At 42.0% G+C, this 21537-nt stretch overlaps 2 protein-coding genes across 3 annotated transcripts; one reads left to right on the top strand and one right to left on the bottom strand.

The window, feature by feature from the left end:
• The first annotated feature begins 544 nt into the window (after positions 1–544).
• slc9a2 (solute carrier family 9 member 2) lies at positions 545–13610 on the top strand. Its single transcript, XM_084084881.1, has 13 exons — positions 545–1135; positions 1342–1556; positions 1755–2003; positions 5151–5401; positions 5529–5746; positions 6432–6631; positions 7065–7154; positions 7243–7313; positions 9023–9190; positions 9305–9410; positions 11080–11196; positions 11853–11940; positions 12151–13610. The coding sequence occupies exons 1-13, from the start codon at positions 838–840 to the stop codon at positions 12573–12575; spliced, it is 2496 nt and encodes an 831-aa protein (XP_083941007.1). The 5' UTR covers positions 545–837; the 3' UTR covers positions 12576–13610.
• Positions 13611–14497: 887 nt separating this feature from the next.
• Positions 14498–21267, bottom strand: mfsd9 (major facilitator superfamily domain containing 9). 2 transcript variants are annotated; one of them, XM_084084993.1, is made up of 6 exons: positions 20395–20554; positions 19777–19864; positions 19102–19145; positions 17304–17433; positions 16501–16710; positions 14498–16422 (listed from the first exon to the last, which is right to left on the bottom strand). In XM_084084993.1, the coding sequence occupies exons 1-6, from the start codon at positions 20479–20481 to the stop codon at positions 15566–15568; spliced, it is 1416 nt and encodes a 471-aa protein (XP_083941119.1). In that variant the 5' UTR covers positions 20482–20554; the 3' UTR covers positions 14498–15565. The 2 variants fall into 2 exon arrangements, with proteins under 2 accessions (XP_083941119.1, XP_083941118.1); XM_084084992.1 differs by lacking the exon at positions 20395–20554 and adding an exon at positions 20935–21267 and having other exon boundaries at positions 14499–16422.
• Between the last annotated feature and the right edge of the window lie 270 nt (positions 21268–21537).

Here is a 21537-nt window from a genome sequence, read left to right as displayed (position 1 = left end):
GGCTTTATCCTAATGTTGTTTCAAACCAGTGGTTCTCAAACATTTTCATGTCAAGGACAAGGACACCCTAATTAATATGGATGTCTGCATACCCCCCCCATCTGAAAATATTGTATGCCAGATTGCCAGGGATACCCCCCCCCATACAAGATTTGTGCCGGTAAAATGTTTTAAAAATGTTCCAAAATAAAATTACCTATTCCCCCCCCCCCCCCTTTTTTGAAAATAGCAGATAGATATACAAGCTCACAACGCCTCACACATCACGGGTTGTGAGCTTGTAGATCGGCTATTGCTTATTTTCAAATAGCTGTAGCCTATCCACAAGTTTCCTAGGGCGTTGTGGGCATCACTTCCTGTCGATTTCATTGGATATCATTGGATTTCATTGGATCAAATCGAGAGGAAGTGATGCCCACAACGCCCTAGGAAACTTGTGGATAGTCGCTTCTCATGGGCATGTTTTCATAGGTTGCTTATTTGTCTCTCAAAACCTGGCAACACTGCATACAGGTAAAGTCACTCACAGGTGTGTGCAGTCTGTCACCTCTGTGCACGGCACGGCACGCTGAAGGAGACTCACTAGACTGGAGGATTGTTTGACAAAGAGGGAGCTCTTCTTCATAAACCTTGATTCAGACCTGCTTTCAACATGATTGAGAACAAGCGACTTGGATTTGTTGACTTGTAAAAGCCATAGCCTACTCAAGTAATGTTCTGTGGTGTTTTTAAATTATTATATTTTAAGTTGGATGGGGGGAGCTGAATCTCGCCACGCTAATAAGCATTTGGATATTAATGACTTAATCACTTAGTGGCCACAGATTGCAGTATATTATGGACTGTGGAATTTTCTCCACCACCATGGAATGTTTTACCAGTGTGAAACGGGCGGCGTTTTTATTGGGCATTTGCACGATTCTATTATGCGTGCCACACGGTTCCAACGGAGAAATCCCACCCAAACCGACCGGCAGCAGTGTTACTATTCTGCCCCCAATCAAGCCCGAAGGCCCCCAAGCCTTTCCTGATGCAGAGAAGGCCAATTTACCAGTGTTTACAATGGACTACGCCAGAATACAGATACCCTTTGAGATCACTCTCTGGGTGCTCCTGGCTTCGTTTGCTAAGATTGGTAAGCAAACATAACGTGGTTTAATTTCATGTTCAAGAACAGTAATATCCACATTGGTTGTTGTTGTCTATGGTAGTTGTTAACACATCACGAATGGAGCGATCCAGGTAACTAGGTGAGAACTCATTGCAATGTTATGTGTCAGGGGACATACAGTAAGTATGTATTTCTGATTAACTCGGGTCCCCTTTACTCTTTCCCCTCAGGCTTCCATGTGTACCACAAGATCACAGTGTGGGTGCCAGAGTCATGCCTTCTCATCAGCATCGGTTTGATTGTGGGTGCCATCATGCATTCTGTCCATGAGGAACCCCCTGCTGTGATCAGTTCCAATGTCTTCTTCCTGTACATGCTGCCTCCCATTGTCCTTGACTCGGGCTACTTTATGCCCACCAGGCCCTTCTTTGAGAACATCGGCACGGTATGCTATGTCACCAACCAGCCTGTGTGTCCCCTCAGCAACTGCAGAGCATGTAACTACACTGCATAACCCTATAGGTCCATTTGCACACTAGTAGAATAAAATAAACACTCAGGAATTTGCAGTGTAAGATTATGCTCTTTCACCTTGTTCATATGTGTGATATTGTCAGTGACTGATGCTTAATATCATGTACAGGTAATGTGGTTCGCTGTAGTGGGGACTCTGTGGAACAGCATTGGCATTGGGATGTCTCTGTATGCCATATGTCAAATTGAGGCCTTCGGCGTGCAGGACATTAACCTCCAGGAGAACTTGCTGTTCGCTGCCATCATCTCAGCGGTGGATCCCGTGGCTGTGCTGAGCGTGTTCGAGGACGTGTCCATCAATGAGCAGCTCTACATTGTGGTGTTCGGCGAATGCCTCTTTAATGATGCTGTCACTGTGGTGAGTATAGAGGCTATGTGTGTACAATTTTAAGGTTAGCGTTTTAGACTAACAGATTAGGGGGAATGAGAAGAGGATTTGTAAAGCTACTGTATGTTCCACATGCCTTAAATTCAGTATGTCTGTTCATGTGACACGATTGTGGGAGATGTCATGGTGTGTCACTCGTCTTCCTCGCATTGTAAGCTAAACCTAGCGAAAGACGTGCTGCTACATGTTGGTCTCTCTAACTTTAGATTCCTTTGACTACATGTTTGGCATGACAGGTTGAGCAGTAGTGAGTAAGTTGCTGTCACCTTAGCTCCTCCAATGGCTGACATGAGAGGATTTTACATACTTGAAAGGGATGTTGGTATCGGTGGAAAGTAGTGCAGTGAGCTACAAATGCATCCATGCCGGTTGTGCTTGAAATCAAATGCTTGTGCCACTATTATTTGTAGCCCAGTGGGGCCCCTCTGTTTTTGCCTCCAGGATATTATTATGTTCACACTCTAAAGGTTGAGCTCAGGTTTCACCAGGTACACACCTGTTCACAGTTTCTCTGTGTTTCCATTTCCAGGGTTCTGCTCGAGGGTGAGATCTGTGTAATTAAAATGTGTGTGAGGGATTCTATTCATATTCTCCAGATGGATATAATTAGATATTTAAGGGAGTTATGGAATGTCTATATTAGAGACACACACCAAAGTGTGTCCATGGGATATCTCAGGGTGAAAGCGTTTGTTAAGATGTCACTAAACCGGTTTCTGAGGTCACTATTGCATTTGGATGCATGGGAGGAGTTAACACACACCAACAGAACCCCCCCCATCTATTATATTATCACTCCGTCTCTCTCTCTCTCCGTCTCTCTCTCTCACACACACACACACACACACACACACGCGCACACACTCTGGGCTTTGCGTTGGGAGTGGTGGGGTCCCTTTGTTTAGTACACAGTAGCCGAGCCTGAGTTGATGCTGAGAGTGAAGGCAAACATTTACCCATGGAGACAGGAAAGAAACTAGGCGTGGTCTCTACTGACAGTTTCATGTTGCGGAATCATACAGATCAAGGAGATATAGTGCTTTTAATGTTAGCCATTGTTATCACATTGTTATCTGATAAAAAATACTTTTTTATCAGAAGTCAAATATTCAGCGACTTATCCTGCTGTTATTTGACCAGGGTTCATGCTGCTTACTTACTCTAATCTTGAACTTTATAAGTTCATCTGTGTGTTGAATGTAGAATTGTAGAAAAGGGCCTATAATTTGCCAGTTTTGTTAGTGTCTCTGATAGAGCCGATCAATGGTCTGGCCGATATATAGGCCATTATGTGACCTTTTTGATGACCTCTGCATCTGCAATTGTGCAGCCAATGTGTCCCAATAATAACGCATTATGAGCTTGTAGATCGTCAATTATTTTATGTTTGAATATGGCTTAAGTGGTTATTTTTTTTAAAATTAGCTTATTAATTCTTCTCAAATAGAAACATCAGTCAAATCTACGTATTTTTTCAAATTCATTAGAAAATCTTTGCAATAATTGACCAAAGCGGTCAAAACATTGGGTAGTCTGTGATCTAGGACTCCAAAATCAGGATCGGCATCGGATCCAAAAATCCGGCATCGGTCGGGCTCTAGTTTATGAACTGTCTAGTGTTATAACTGACTAATTTCCATGCCCTCCAAGGCAAACCTTTAATGCAATAGGATCCCCTTGTTGAAGACGTCAGCTGAACAATGTGGCTGTTAGAGGGGTAATTATGTTAAGGCTGTGTGAACACAGTGAAATGTGCTTGACCCGTAACAGTGGTTTGCAGGCAAACTTAATCTTTGAACTTGATTTGTTGCCAGGATGTTCTCTGCCTAAATTGAAAGTAAATGACCCATTTTCTTCTGAGAACTTCAATGAATTAAGAAATGAATGAATGGTTATTTTATGTAGGGTTAGGGTTATTTTTCCTTTTATATGCATGAATTCCTTAGCTGGAGCTCTGACCGGAGCAACTTGCTAGATTGGAGTAAACAGCGTTAACTCTAGGCAACGACCAACAACCCTACATACACACAAAACCCAGTCTGTTGGCAACATTACCACATATGGCGTCAGTGGAAATTCTGCTTTCAAACGCTATCAGTGCTGTTGGTAGAGAAACAAACAAAGGAAGTTATTCCTGCAAATGTCCCTTCTTCAGTGAGTCATTCGGTGTGCTTTGTGAAATTATATTATCTCATTGCAAACAGTGCTGAGCAAATAATTCAATAAATCACCTTTATCTGGAGCACTGTGATTAGAGGCCCTGGCCTCTGACACCACCCATGACCTCTGAAAAGGATGTGTGCACGGTTTATTCATGTGCGTTGATAGGCTCTATATAGGGTTGTGGAAGTTGTATGTATTATGTGGTTGTTGCACCCTTATAGGGGTGGACTGTGAATTTGCCCATCAGACCTTGTTTTAAAAAAAATATCTCTGCCAGGCCGGAGATTATGTTTTTGCCCCTCTCCGTCTGTCTGTTTGTTTGTTTGTGTGTCTGAACAGCTAATCTCAGACACTCTGTACACAGTGTAGGCCAAGGAAGAAGCTCCACCCCAAATGATTACAATCAGCCTCATGGTGGCGCTATAACAAGTCGTTTCACCTTTTGGCCTACAGCTATTGAACTTGGTTCATGATGCAACTCCGATTTTCCTCCATTTTGCATGTTTCTTCATAATATGTTTTGCTACTGGAATCAGAATCAATCAACTTCATTGTCACATCACAGGTTTTCAGGTGTAAAACAGTGGATGAAATTTGTTTTTGTGCAAGCTATCGTTCTCTATCGTTTTCGTTATTATCTACATATTTACACATAGTATACAGTATCCGTCTCTGGTGCGGTAATTATCTGAGGTAAGGCATAAGGTGCGTGAGCATAGCAGCAGATATATACTGTACATGATATGCTATGGATGTTAGTTAAGGTGCGAGAATAATAAAAAGTCAGTGTGCTGTACATGGGATTAAGGTGAAGAGTGTCAGCATGTGTCGACCGCATAGTCCACATAAAATAGCTGTCACTGGTATAATCCACAGATGGGTCCATGAAGAAGAGCAAAAAGTATCTCTGGAGTCATGTAATCAAGATGTATCAGTCAGCTGTTTATTTTCCAGGTTCTGTACAACATGTTCAACTTTGTGGCTGAGATGGAAGTGGTGGAGCCAGTGGACGTGTTCCTGGGCGTGGCGCGTTTCTGCGTGGTGGGGTTCGGAGGCATGGGCTTTGGCATCCTGTTTGGCTTCGTGGCTGCCTTCACCACGCGCTTCACTGGCAACGTCCGAGAAATTGAGCCTCTCTTCATCTTCATGTACAGTTACCTGTCCTACTTGGTGGCTGAGCTCTTCGGCATCTCGTCCATCATGACGTGAGTAGTTGAACATGTTTCATTCAAAGTCATAAAACACTTAACAATAATTTATGGAAATATAAGGTTTCTGCCCGACAGCGACGATCTGCAAACAAAGAAATACCTATATTTTGTTTCTCTGCAGCATCGTGAGCTGTGCACTGACCATGAAGTACTATGTTGAAGAAAACGTGTCCCAGCGTTCATGCACCACCATCCGCCACGTGATCAAGATGCTGGGCAGCATCTCCGAGACCCTCATCTTCTTTTTCTTGGGTGTGGTCACCATAACAACAGAGCACGAGTGGAACTGGGGCTACATCATGTTTACGCTGCTGTTTGCCTTTGTGTGGAGAGCTCTGGGTAAGTGATGAGTGCACACTGTAAAATCTTGAAGTGTTAATTTAACTGCGTCTGTAAATATGGAATACTCCAGGTTTTACTGTGTGTGTGTGTGTGTGTGTGTGTGTGTGTGTGTGTGTGTGTGTGTGTGTGTGTGTGTGTGTGTGTGTGTGTGTGTGTGTGTGTGTGTGTGTGTGTGTGTGTGTGTGTGTGTGTGTGTGTGTGTGTGTGTGTGTGTGTGTGTGTACTTGTGAGGGCCAAACGTCCCCACAAGTATAGTAGAATTTGAGAAATTGACATTGTGGTGAGGACCATTATCCTAGTTTTCACAGATAAAATGTTTGTGTTATGGTTAAAGATTTTTTGAGTTAAGGTCATTACACATTAGGTTTAGATGTTAGTGTTGGATTTATTCCTTTATACACAGTTGTGCTGTGGTGTCATGCCCCGAAAATAGCAGATACAAGCTGCGAAGCATTGTGAGCTTGTATATCAGCTATTTTGGCGTTTAGGTAAAGAAATATTTTGAAATGGCATTCATAAAATCGGCGTACTAAAATGTTGATGTCCTCACAAGTATAACGTTCTGACATTAGTATTGGCATGCGTTTGAGTGAAAAGTAAGAAACATCCCAGTCATCCCAAAAATCCTAGTATTGAATGAAGTCGTACATTTGGTGATATTATTTGTACTCTTCCCTTGCAGGTGTGTTGGTGCTGACTCAAATCATTAACCCTTTCAGGACCATCCCATTTAACCTCAAAGACCAATTTGGTCTGGGCTATGGTGGCCTGCGAGGTGCAATTTCCTTCGCACTGGTCTTCACACTCCCTGATAACATTGGGCGCAAACAGCTCTTCGTTACTGCAACAATTGTTATCATCATCTTCACTGTCTTTATTCAGGTAAGAAAGGGTTTACATTATATACTTCTATATTATATATAGTGCACATCATTTCTGGGATTTTGTTTTCTTTTTTTTCCTTTTTGTTACTAATAGATTACAGTAGGCTGGCAGGAAATGGGGGGAGAGATGGGATGACACGCAGCAAAAGTCGTTGGGACCGGGAGTCGAACCCGCGACTATTACCAGCCTAGGTGCCCAGACGGTTAACTCAACCGTACGGGCCGGGATTTTGTTTTCTAACATATGCCACTACAGCATACTCTTCCATATCATTTTAGATAGATGCTAGATATGTTGCTTACTTGATATCATATCTCACTTGCACTTTGTAAGTCACTCTGAATAATAATCATTTAGCAGATGCTCTGCTCAATGCCTCATTTATGAATTGTTGATTTTGTCCTGTTGAGTCACTGACATCTCTCCACAGGGTATCAGCATCCGACCCCTGATCGAGTTCATCAATGTCCGTCGTACCAACCGCAATCTGGACACCATCAATGTAGAGATTCACTGCAGGGTATGCCACAGATTGTATTTGCTCTGCATACATTGACAGCATGTTCCTGTGCATACAGTAGTGTTAACAGTCCATACCTTTTCTGCAGCTGATGGACCATACCATTGCTGGCATAGAGGATCTCTGTGGACAGTGGAGCCACTTCTTCTGGAAGGATAAGTAAGAACCTCCCCTCCTACTTTGACCCCTTACTGCTCACCAGCAGCTGCCATACACACTAATAATAATAATAATAATACAACATGACATTTATTTAGCGCTTTTCAAGATATACACTTGCTTTATTCCAAAACGGTAGTAAAAAAACAAACCACATTATTCATCTGAAAGTAAACGCTAGCTGAATAATCGTGTTAAAGGCAAAAAGAACAAATCTTTGAAGTTTCAATTAAACTGGAGATGGGACGGCAGTTGTAAATGGACGAGCTTGTGGGTTGTGCTCTACCTTTTCCTCTTTGTGCTTTAGTGTGACAATGCCATTGTTCGGGCATGGAATGTGAGGGGAATGGTGGCAAGGACTAAAACTGGGTGTCATGTTCAGCTTCCTCTCTATATTGACAAAAGAACGCTTTTCTTCCCATTGCTTTGAAACTTTTCCCGCACAACTGCTTTTGTCCCTCTGATTTACCATCCCGTTTTCAGGTTTATATCAGCCTCACTCTTTGCTATATGCCACTTATTTACTGCAACAGTCGGCCAGAAACCACGTATCTCCATACAGTATTTCAACTTTTTGTGTTTTTTCGTAAATGAATGCCCTACTTCGATCTACAAGCGTGACGTGTTGTGAGCTTGTAGAGCTCCTATTTTTGCAATTTTTTGAATATGTGAAAGTAGTTAAGTCTGTCTGTTAAATACATTGATCCGTTGGAACACAGGTTATTTTTGTTCCCTTTTCCTGAAAAGTCACAGTTTTGGACATACAAGGTGTTCCACCTGACAGCAACTTTACACATCGTCCTGCATCCAACGCCCCCTGCTGAGCAACCTTGGCTCAGTTGCTCTGGATGTTGTTGCTATCGATACTCCTGGTTAAACAGGTTTCTCTGGTCTCTGCGTTTGCATGTCAAGTCAGTTTTTCAGTTAAGATACTCACCCTCATTTGACCTGAGGCATTTGGATGATACAAACATTCTGCTTAGTATGGAATTTATGAGAAGTTACATCATTACACTTTCATTTTCAGTGGAAGCCAGTAACATGACGCAACAAACTGTCGTCAACTGTCGGTGTGTGACGGGCATGACGTGCTATAAAAAACGTTGAAACTTTTTTCAGCGATCCAGTGTCTCAGTGAATCGTCAATCAATCATATGTTTCCACGCCGTTTCCACTCGACTCCCCTTCTCTCTCCCCACAATTCCTACTCCGTTCCGTAAATGGAAGAAAAACTCATTCTGGCTGGTTATCAGTTTTGTGTGCCATTTAACCCAACCTTTTCATTTACGCAGTATGGTTTGAGCAACACTTCAACTGCAACTCTGCAACGAGTCGGCAGCAATATAGCTTGCCATACATGGCCGTTTTGTAGCTTCTGTCGCTGCTAGTATGAATGCAGCATCACTGCAGTCACAGTGATGGACACACTGTGTACTTCTACTAATTGGTTCACATACTATGTTATGTATGTTATTTAGATAGACATATTCTGTTTGACCGCAAATAAAGATATTTAGATAGCATTTTCTTTAGGCAGATGCTGCTAAGTCATTTGTTGAATCAGCTTCATGCCATTTACTCCAATCTTGTAGATGTAGATTGCTCTGGATAAGATCATCTGCTAAATGTTAAATTGCCTACCCACTTTGTGTCTGTGTTCTCCATGAGTGAAGCTGACCAACCGTCCGTCCTCTTTCTCACAATTTCAGGTTTATGAAGTTTAACGACCGGATCCTGCGTAGGATCCTGATCAGGGACAGCCGGGCTGAGTCCAGTATCGTGGCACTGTATAAGAAGCTAGAACTGCAGAATGCCATGGAGATCCTGGACACGGTGACTGGGGACATCAGCGCTGCTCCGTCCATCAACTCTCTGCAGTATGGCGCCCTTGTCTTGTCTTCTACCATTACACCATCTCCACCTCAATATCTGCTGGGCTCACAAAGGAAGAGTTACTAATGAGCCTACTGTTACTGTTGTCTTTCTACTAGTGAAGAGAAGAAGCGCACTCCTAAACCCAGGAAGAAGTTCCTGGCAGCTGACCTGAAGAACATGCATGATATCCTATCCAAGAACATGTACAAAATCAGAGAACAGGTGAGACATAGAATTTGATGCCAAATTGCCAATCTATTTTTTAATTATTTTTTTTACTACATTTTTATCCCACAATTTGTAACCCATTTTTCAGCCAGTGCCAATGCCTACAGTAAGCTTGTAATCCTGGGCGATACTCTCCCTCTGCCAGCTTGGGGAGTGTCTTATCACCTGACAGTGGGGAGTTTCCCCGGTAGGAAGTAGCGCACAGGCATGCATAGATACGGATTGCTAATTTGCATAACCTTTGTGGCGAGTAGTATTTTTGCCTGAGTGACATCACAGCTCGAGTTTCTATTCATCTTTTGGGGTAAAGAAAATGACTGTTTATTTAACAGCCTATTATTTCACATTTTGCTGCTCTTAATATTTCTTTAACAGCCTGTTCTTTCACATCTTTCTGCTCTTAATATTTCTATATTTTATTGTCACACACTGCACCACAACAATACATCCTTGTTGGGTCATTGTCTAAGGGGAATGATTGGTTCCAACATTTCGGCAGTATTTGTTATCTATAAATTGACAAAACCTGTATGTGTATGCATGTCTTTCCCGGACACTGTCCGACCAATTCATTTCAATCTTGGCATGTGTGTTGCTGATGAGGGGGAATTCGGTTGGACCAGTGATTGTCCAGAACAGAAAAACTATGAATGTCTGTACCTTTCTGTCCACATCAATATATTGATGTGTTATCTGTTTAACAATGTCCAATATTGTGCCCCTCGATACAATACTGTCACAGTATAGGGGGGGTAATTTCTTGGCTAATATTCTGTCTGGCTTATTGTCAGTGTCATAAGAAATTGATGGATTTCATTAATGAGACAAACGGATGAGTAGCAACATCTGTGTCAAACACTGGAGGCCTTCTTGCTTTGTGTTTTTCCTGGGAGGTTGTTTGTTTTGGGTTTTACAAATAGCTGCGAGATGAATACCTTTGAAGTCAATGAAGGGTCTTGTAGCAGACAGGTGTGGTCCTCTATGGTTGAGCAATCTAAGCCAATCTAGGTTGTAAAAGAGCTTAAAGAAAGACGGTGAAATACTGTTGAGTGGTGTCTCGTTAAAGCCTACAGTGTATTAGCTGCAGCAGGCATCTCAGCGTTTGCTTCCTTGGAGGGACCCATCTCAACAGTCAGTAGAGTAACCAGTGGCTGTGGTATGTAGGGTCTATTTGGAGATATTATTTATACATGTAGCTTGCCCTGGCATTGCCAAGGTTATTGTGTTGATTATTGTTATTGTGCTGTTAGTGGGTTGCACTCTGCTAACGGTGTAAAATTGAAGAATTAACCCTGATGTTCTTAATTTGGGCATGTCATACAGTATGTGAAAATTCTCAAAAATAGCCTATATGCTTAACTTCAAAGTCATACGTTGGTGTTGCAGTTGCACACAGTGAAGATATGATTCTACAAGCTCACAACAAGTCACATTGTGATCTTGTAGATCAGCTATTTTTGACGTAGGACCCACATGTCCAATATATTCAAATTATTTTTCTTTCTTTGAAAAAATAAACAGACAATATGTTGAAGTGGTCTGCCGACCACTTATCACATCCAGTCGTCTGCCGGCAAACCATGGTTTTATTGTACATTCATTATTCATAATGTGGCTTCACATGTGTTTCATTGTCTGTATGTGTTTTATTGTTTGTATGCAGACACAGGCATACACCAGAAAGCATGCGCTGCCCAACGACACCCAGAGCCAAGAAATCCTGATCAGACGCCACGCCAGCATCCGCCGCAGCCTCCGGCCCGGCAGCTTTCAGTCAGCGGTATGGAAGAAACACTAGCATATGGCTGGTGGTGGTGGGTGGGGCTATTCTCAAACGGGTACGCTCAGTGGTCTGGGTTTAAGATGGGATTAATCTGACTAAATTAGGTGGATTCTTACATGGCTCTTCAGCTCGAGGCAGGTAATTGAACACAGATTTTCAATTGCAGTTACATTTTCTCTAAAGCATACAGTATCAAGATGGCAGACTACCAAGTCAAACGGCTTCAATTGCAATTGAGGCATTTAACAGAAGTGCTTACCCAGTGAATCTTAAAAAGTGCTAGATCAGAGTAAGCGGCATGAACCCCAGTCAACAAACGACAGGGTTAATGGTCAAGTAAATGGAGAAAACACTTGGTGCTAACAAAGTAACTAGGTCACCTGGTAAACATCAAACCTCTAAATAAATGACGTGCTATCTAAATAACATTCTTAGCATTTTTGTGGAAGCAATCGGTATATATTATGTCTTATCTAAATAACATACATACTGTAGCGTATCTGAAGTAACCAACATAACATCTGCATAGAATAACTAGCATCTATCAAAAAAATTGCAAGATTGTGATTGCAAGATTTATGCACTTTAGTTTTTGCCATTTTCCATGTCATCACTCTCCGTTTTATGTTTCTTCTATCATTTCCTTTCATGAGATGGTGCCCAAGTCTCAGAAGTACTTCTCTCTGCCTGCTGGGGAGAGTCTGGACTCAAAGTTCCCTCCTAAGAGGCGGAGCCATGCAGGTACATTTTTCAGTCAACTTTTGACCATATCCATTTAGCTCTTATCGTCCTCAAGGTGGTAAACCCCATCCTCCAAGTATGACGTAAAATGAAAATGGCCACTGTGTGAAAATAGTCAGAGACCCCACTGGTTGGTACACGCTACATTCATTAATATGCGCCTATCATTACTATGTTTTTACTCTTGTACTCTCATGCTCTCTGTCTCAGATGATGAGGAAACCATGTCAGAAATGGCCTACCCCTCTAGTCACTCAAGGTTTGCCAAGCCAAGCCGTTCCTCCTCCAGAGCCATGATGCCTCTTCACAGGCTGGACACACTGACAGAGGTACCTTCTGTTGCCGTGGTAGATGAGAACAGAGGGCAGGGAGGTAGAAGAGGTCGTGGCACATCCAGACTGAACTCTTCCAGTGATTCCCGTGTTCCTCTTCCTCGCCAGCACTTTCAGTCGTCTGCAGATGCTGGCAACACTTCCTCAGATAACTTTAGAAATGGGAGCCGTGATGCAGAAGAGGGGGAGCAGCAGCCCTCTTCACCACCTGCAGCCTGGTCCGCCGAACCCCAAGACCCAGCCAACAGCGGAGTGGGAAACCCCCTACTCAGGAGGCCTCAGTGGAACCCCAAGAAGCCGTGAAAGGTCCTGAGAACCCTGAACCCCTAAAGGTTCTTTTCTTTTTGAAAGAGCGCTGTTTTTAGGACTTTTGTTTTTTTTAAGCAGCAGGACTGCTATGAACTTTGTCGCAGGTTCTGAAGTAGCGGCAGAATCTCATACCACTAGTAACTTGATTCACATGACCACTGAACCAACCTCCTGTTGTGATAAACCTTGGCACTGCAGCCAGGAGTCTAGCTCACATCAGCGGTATTGTAATGTTGCTGTTAGCACTCTGAATGTACAGTATAGTTAACACCTTGGACTTGACAGGTGTAAAATACTTTGAAAATGACGTAGTGTACTAATAGTGGGGGAATTGTATACTAACGTTGAGCAACGACTCACTCCAAAGACTGTCATAAAGTATTTTCCCCGGGTAGTTCTTAGAATTTTACAATATGATTTTTTTTAAATGTATTTGACCTGTCTATAGATTGTGTCTAAATGTTTCTAGTGTGATAATTTAAACATTTTAATATAACTGAATGCAAGTGAATGAATCTACGTGAATGAAGAATAACTGCACTTGCTTCTCTCTCCATGTATGTAGTGTAAATACTATTTTTAATTAATTGTCCTATTTTGTGTGGCCATTGCAAACTATCCCTATACAAACTATGAATATAATGTTTAGTTTAATGTCAGGAAATATTGCAACTTCTATGAAGAATTTGATTGACTAAAGAGTATTGCCTATTTTGTGTGGCCTATTTTGCAAGTTCTCTGAAGAAGCTATTGGCGAAAGGGCAGTCCACACCAAGAATGTTAACTGGAGATGCACTGATGAATGTTAAGGTACTGTAAACATGCCCTGTAAATTCGGATGGATTTTCACTGAATGTCAGTGTGTCTATGATGTCATTCAAAGTTGTGGTGTGAAATCCGCTTTCCACTTTACGTAATTATCATTCTTGTAGTGGACAGCCCCTAGTCTTTGCTTTCTGTACGTCTGTTACACCGAAAATGGGCCAACTTTTATTCTTGCATGTAATAAAATTTCTACTCTATAACGAAGCTTCATATAGTACTCATGTCTTTCTTGAATTAGTCTTTATTTGGTTTAATTAAAACTATTCTTTGTTTTTTCACCTCAATAACTGCACCAATTTTTTACTTAACCCATTCCATTCAACTTACAATTCTCACTTGTAACACTGGCCTACTTTCACAAGCTTTCTTTTATGGAGAAGTAGCTGCCATATATTCACGTTCTCATTGTTCTGAAGTTTCCTTTCAACTCTTATTTTCCGACCTTCAAATTTAGTCCAATATTGTGCTGATCAGAGCAATGGTCCCCGAGTTAAGCCATTTGAAGTGTACTGCTGTAACAATTTTGTTTTTTAAAATGCGACTATTCTCATGCCAAACCCATGAGCAGTGTTTCTGCCAGGTTTGGTGCGGATCAGAGCCTGTGGCCCCTGGTCTATTCTCATGGCAGACCCCTGAACATTTTGCCAAGTTTGATGTGGATTGTATAAACGGTGCGCCTCGACGTTGTGGCCCCCAGACCCCGCTTGTGACTATTCTCATGTCAGACCCCTGAACCGTGTTTGTGCCAAATTCTAGGCAATTTTAACATGCTGTAGGATAGCTTTACCATTTCGACTTAGGTCATTCAAACCAACTTTAAACAATACTTCAGCACACTTGTATGGAAGGGTTTTTCTGGCGGTATGTCAGAAAGAAACCATATAGGAATAAAGAAGTGAGACCTGAGGATGTCTTATTTGAACAAAGTAATAGTTGCAAGCCCAAGAAAGACACTTGATAAACAAAAACAAAACTGCCTTTGTAATGGCAAATAAATTAGGTCTTAAATAGCCTTCCACGAATGTGTATCTGTTTTGCTTATTCTTAATGTCCATTCGTCCAGAATCTTTATTTAAGGTTATTTTTCTATGCAGAATCACAATGTTTTTCTGCAAAAGATACAGGCCATGAAAATGTTACTCAAGCAAAGTCCAAAGTTGACAACCCAGTAACTAATGTACACGATGTGACATCATTTAAGGTTTCATATAAAACTTTATTCACTGTGACTTCCTTCCATTCATTCTGGATCTGAATTTACGAATTCAAGCACTTCTGTACATGAATCTGTACACTTGTTTTAATTATTATGGTGTGTAATTTTATGAACAGTAATTCAGAATGCAAATCGATTTTTTCTAAATCCCCATTATACCTCCAGATAAATTAACAATCAAATTTGAAAATCAACAAAAAAATCTGTTAAAATCTCTTAAGTAAAAAAAAAGGATTAAACACTAGTATAAAAATTAATAAGGCTCTAATACCACTATGGGAACACTGCCAGAAATAGTGCACTAGCAGAAATTAGTGGCATAAAGGTAGAACAGAGTTAGATTACCAATGTGGCAACTCCAAAGCTACCATCTGACATCCTGAGGTGGATTCATGTAGTCTAAATATTGCTCTTTGTATCATCAAAGAGGGTCCCTTTCCTCTTCCTGTGACAATGATGAAACAGAAGTAGTGTATTCTGGGACATGTAGTGCATCAGAACAATAAAGAAAGTCCAAACGTCAGGGAAATTTGGACTGCATAGTGGTTATAGATGATAAGGTAAATAAGATCATTTCCGCATTGTTCTTATGTATATTTAAAAAAAAAACGTATACAGTGTCGTACCCACAATTAACGGGCGATACAGTCTAGACCAAGCCTGTTTGGGCCCAATGCCTTGACAAACAGTGGCAGTGGTCTTGTCTTATCAGTGCTGTACTTTGTGTTTCTAAATCCTCTCTTTCCGACAGGAGGGCTGCAATTCCAGTGATGACCAGCTCTTTTGGCCCCTGTGATGTTGCACTATCTTCAGGTGAGGCTGGCCTGACGTAACCCAGAATCGCATCAATGAAACAACACACTCCAGCAAAAATGATCGTATCCAGAGAGAGTAATCCCCATTGCTGGACTCCTTCAAACATTAAAATGCTCTATCTATTCATTCACTCTACGAGTTTGGCCAATTTTGACTTCCCCCTCCCATCCCACTTGGGGATCCTAATGAGTAGTAAACCTACGGCGGCGAGCGCCAGGAGCACACCCAGACTTGGAGGACCACAGGGGCTGAACTCCTGGGCCAGACCTGAGAGGAGAGGGGCCAGGACACGACCCACCGCCGTTACAGACTGGCCAGCTCCGATCAGAGTCCCGCTGGCCTGGACCCCTCCCCTCTGCAGCTCCAGATCTGTGATGCAAGTGCGTCCAATGGTAGTGGAGATTGCAAAGAAGGTGGAGCTGAGCAACACCTGCCAGAAACTGGGTGCAGCAGCATACAAGAAAATTAGCAAACTCGTGAGCACTGTGGAGTGAAGAAGTAGGCCTGACATGTTGTCGGCGTACAGCTGCGTTACCGGACCCACCAGAAACCCAGCCAGCGCGCCCAAGGTGCTGCTGTAGCTGATCAGGTAGCCTGTCACCTTGGGCTTCAGGGAGAAGCGCTCCTCCATGGCTAGAGAGAAGTTACTGTAGTAGAGCATAATGGCTATGGCCATGAGCAACCGCACCAAGAATAGGTCCCACATGTCAGAGGAGGCTACCATGTGGATCTTTGAGACCACTGAGGACAGCTGTCTCCAGGCAGGCTGGAGTAAGGACACCTCCCCCCAGCTGATGCCCCCTGGAGCTCTCTTTCTTGGCCTCGTCTCCGTCACCAGCGGATGGTGGTTGTTTTCATGGGAACAGTTGTGGTATGCAGAGTTGTTGATGCTGTTGTCATTGCAGGCCTTGGCAGTGCTTCTGTTGGAGTTGGCGTCAGTAAGGTAAACAAGTGTCTCGCTCCAGGGCAGCATCCACACCAGGCCTGGAACAAAATGAACACCAGTGATTAAAATGACCAAGCACCTGTTTTATTTCTCTCTCTGACCTTTGTCTTTCTCACCTGCATTAAGGAGGAAGATGGCTGCGCAGGTGAAGGAAGATGTATAGAAGCCTCCCTCATGCTCAGTGAGGTAGCCACCGACCACAGGGCCCAGGATGAAGCCCACACTGGATGCTGCATTGAAGTGTCCCATCACCAGAGGGCGCTCTTTTTCAGACACCAGGTCAGACAGCAGAGCTCTGCATATGGACAGGGAATGCTTGAACAGCCCTGGGAGAGAAAAGAGTCAACATAAGCAGAATCTGATTATTGATACTGAGCTCTGGTCTGTATACATATCTTTGCTTAATTACCCCGTTTAGACCTGGAACCCCTTTTCGTTGTTATACCTGTTATACCTTATACCTTTTGTAACATTAGCTGTTGCCATATATATAGCAACATTTAGTTATTTTTTAAATTAAAATCTGAAGTTTTTCAGAAAACTTAGGTCAGGATTTAGAAGGTGTTTTTAGAAACGGCCTCAGGTCTAAATGGGTTAATGGTACCGTAGCAGTGTACTGCAATTACTGCTGTACACATTTCAGTATTTCTAATTGTAAATTAATAAAGGACTGAACAGCCATATTAAATGAACATTAAGTTGTCTATTGGAGTGTCAGAAAACAGCTGTTCGCCATAGGGCTTAAGTGGTTAAACTGTTCCCCATTTAGCTGGAGACCCCCAAGAATCCCCCAAGGACCCCTGGGGGTCCCCAGACACCACTTTGAGAACCACTGCTTTAAGCTACCTGCACTTGAGTCTGTAATATTCCGTTTCACTTGCTCCTCACCATGTGGTGTAACAGTTACACTCTAACTTACCAACAGGAATGCGAGCGAGGACAAAGAAAGCGATGCTGGTGGACATCCCCAGCAGACCATAGCCCAATGTACTCAGCAGCAGGCAGGTCAACAGAGAGTACCGCCTTCCGACTACGTCACTCCAGCTGCCCTGCCAAACACACGCAGGAGATAACTCTCAGTAATACAGCTCGGTGGAACAAAACATTGAAGTTCTCCACATAGTTTGATATTTGGAGAGGGGTTTAGCCTCATTAGATCTCCCTCAGGAATCTTAGCTGAAATACCTGGGCAGGAGAAAAGTTAGCAAACTAAAAGCCCCACACATGCCTTCATTAGTGAAGTACAGCGGTCCCAATTCCCAGAGTAAGAAAATAAATAGAATCATGTAGATCTCGGGATCCACATGGGTACAGCGTGGCTCCAAAGCGGATCTCGGACTTCATCTGGTCGGACTGTGATGTCAGTCGTCTATAATGCGCCATGTATGACATATGACTATTATTATTTGGGCAAGGTTTCAGCCTGATCCATACTCTTTGACTTCCATTATCAAATTAATTACCGGATTTATGCTTAATTGCACACCGAAAATATCCAAATCTACAAGCTCATAACGCATCACAAACATTTCAACTGGCACCCAAGATATCTCAAAATGGCCAGATTGCCATCACACTTGTTTTCTGTTCCAAACAAGAAAGAGTAATGTAAATTATTTAATTGGGAAACATTAAAACAAGATGCACATTTTTTTATTTACACTGACCAGGCACTAAAACCAAGCCTTTTCTTTCTCAATTACACATTTCTAAGCAATTTCTATTGTATTCACAATAAAACATTAAAGAAAGCTGTATTAAACCCAAACCTCTCTGTACAGTTCGCTGTAAATGAGTGAGAGAACAAAGCAAAGTTTCTCCATATACCACCATAGCCCTATGTTTGACAACAAGTGGAACATTTGTTTGTGTTCTGTTCTCAGTCCCTGTGAATATGATCAGGTGACCAGAAACCTGAGGAATCCTAAACTTTCACTCCCTCAACCAAGCTGCCAGATATCTCACACACACACACACACACACACACACACACACACACACACACACGCACACACGCACACGATAATGAAATTAGGACCAATTGAATTTGCTATGTTTTGGAAGTAGCCTGCGGGGATTACCATAGAGACCTGGCTGTTCACGCCATCCTTCCCTGCCAGTCTGTGCACAAATGACTCCTTCTCTCTTTAATTTGTCGCATGACCCCTAAAATTTAAACCAATTTCTGTAGTCACAGGCAGAGGGGAAGTAAGTTGGGGAGCTCTGAGAATCTGTCTCTTCAGAAGCCATGTTTACTGTAGAGCTAAAGAACATCTTGGTTTCAGAGGAATCTGATGATGTTAATTGGCTAGTTAATGGTTTGGACATGACTGTGCATCACCAAACCGTTGACCTTTCAGATAAATGGCAATTGTGAATCTGTGGAGGCAAAAAAAATAACGTAAAATTTGAATATCATAAAAGAGTATATTCTATGTTTCTGAGTTAAAACTTTGTCATTTGATCAAGTGCATGAGTACTCTAGGTGGGTGAAGGTTGCATGTTTGTAAACCAATATGGGGAGACTGGGATTATTTTGTGACACCAAAATCTAATTTAAGGCCCCAGTGTTACTGACACTGTTTATTGTTTCCTTGACATTCCAGACATGGAATTCAGGCCAGCAACCACCAGCTCGCCAGGGCAAAATAATTAGCATTTGCTTAGACATCTGGGTTATTTCAGGCAGGAGGAAAAAAAACAAAGTCAATACTTACAACTATTGTGCTAGAGAACAACTGTAAGACCCCATACGTAGATCCTGCAATAAAAAGTTTCCTTTTAGTTAGTATTCAAATGTGTAATATACACAGAACAAAAAATAATAGATTCAACTCTGCAGAGTGCAGACCCCATTATGCACAGTAAAACCATCTGCTATGTTAACTGTGACCCAAATGGACCTATTATTTTTTACACTTGTTAGACTTAAATTAACACGAAGGATTTTGCTAGTATGTTGTCATGAATAATCAGTGGCTATGCCTATCGACAAAGGCACAATTTTGGAACAATGGGCACCTGAGAACTCTGGGCACCAGGTTTTTTAAATATTGACCTATTATATATAATTAGATTTATGTATCTATTATATAACGAGACAATAACAATTTCAATTATTAACTGCCAAGAAAAATGTGAAGCATGGAAGCTTATTACAGACATACACAGGCCAACTCTAAATGGTTTTGGAGCACATGACAGGTGGTGAAATAAGGAGCATTGTCTTTGCTCAGGGTTCTAAACATATTCCATGAGCAACTGATTATTTAGAGTCTAAATGATGAGAAAAAGAAAGTCAAAAATTTTGAATTTCTTTTTCTCTCATATCAGTATTAACTGTATTAATCATAGATTACAGTTTACAGATCCAACAGGATGGACACACCCACCTACAATCCCAGCCACCGTGGGACTGGCTCCAAGGGCCTTCACGTGATGGCTCAACAGAGGGATGATCATGCTCACCCCAAATAGGTCCTGTAGAGACAAGGCAGATCAAATCATGCATGGGGCGGTTGGGTAAATTAAGCTAGTTGCCTACTAATACAAATTCTACCACACTGTCCCTGGTATAAATTTCCAGAGCACTAGAAATTCTTGGTTAAAATGAAGCACAAAAAAATTGTCTGGCAACTTACTAAAACACAGAATGTGTCCAGATCCAATCGAAACACTAACACACAACACTAAACCGGTTTATCTGCATCTCTGACACGGGTGCAACTCATTCCAAAGATGTTATTTAAATCACACAGTTGCTTATTTCCCTTTAACCACTTGAATCCTAGCATCCTTATTCTTCACAGAACTTCTGTGGCAAACATTCTGCAAAAATAGCAGATCTACAAGCAAATCCTGTAGACCGGCTATTTCAGGCGAAGTACAGTCAAGTACATCAAATAAAATAGGGAAAAGAGGGAGGATTAAGTACAGAACACTGTGGGACCCTAGTCAACTATATAGGGTGTACATGAATGTTGAACACTTGAATGTTAGGGAAATAGTACCTCTGCGTTCAAGCTAGACACAATCTTTGTTCCCAGCTTGGACTCCCTGTTCTGTCTGTCTGTCTGTGTGATAATATGATGTATCATGCATGCTGGTTGCTGACCACCCCTGTGCTGTTGTTCAACTGTACTGTCAAGTTGGAGGACACGTGAGTCATCGACCTCGAAGAATATTTAAAAAATATATATACAATATTAACAAAACAAAGTAATAAATGCTCACGTTTGTAATAACGTTCTGCCGTGTCAATACTTTAATTAATGATGTGGAATAAGACAATATGTCCAATATGTCCACCTCTGATTACATATTTCATGTATGATCTGAGTCGTCACGAAAACCTGCCTTTCAAGTCAAACACAATGTCCTCCTTGTTGCAAACATCATCAGTAACAAAAGTAAACAAACTTCTAATAATTGTCCCATGTCTAATAATGAGTTATGAAAGCATGACTGAAAGCATTGCACAGCTCACTCTATCTGGTCGATCAGCATAGCAGCAACACATACACAAATCTGCATGGATACATGTCACTTACCATAAAGCCCACCACATAGATGCATTGTATGATCCGCGTGCGTCTCCTTGGCTGCTGAATAAATGAGCTACATTTCGCGTTATTCATTCTCCCTTCAATGACAGCTCGACATCAGCCAATGCGGAAGCACTGTCATCGGGATGTACTGTAATTTTAGACAGTACCCTGATCAGCAGCCATAACAGTGGTCTGTGCAATATTTAGGGGGTGTTAATAAAAGGCTCGAATTTCTCCCTTTGCTAAAATCTGCATGGCGGTGGGCACGCAGTCGTACCAGTGAAAAAAACAGATGCTACAGTGAACAGAGCTGCTGTACTGAGGCATTTACCATTTCTAAAGGCGCTTGTGTTCCTTCGGCGTTGTGTTAGGTGAGCCTCCAGCAGCCTGCCATTTGGTATCGACCGCTGACGTCAAACGACCAATTTAAGCGCTCTGTTCGAATTAGATTACTGCAGCCAATTCTATTTGCATGCTTGGTGTGAGAATGTGTGTGTTTTCTATACAATGTTAATACAATACTATTTACCCATCTTCTTGATTCTGAGTAATGTGGGGTACAGTTTTGACAGTTATGTTGATATATTGAGGCTCAGGTCAAGGAAA

The sequence above is a fragment of the Gymnoscopelus microlampas genome, assembly GCF_963454915.1.
Source record: "Gymnoscopelus microlampas genome assembly, chromosome: 17".
Taxonomy (NCBI): domain Eukaryota; kingdom Metazoa; phylum Chordata; class Actinopteri; order Myctophiformes; family Myctophidae; genus Gymnoscopelus; species Gymnoscopelus microlampas.
This window is presented reverse-complemented; position numbering and strand designations above follow the sequence as displayed.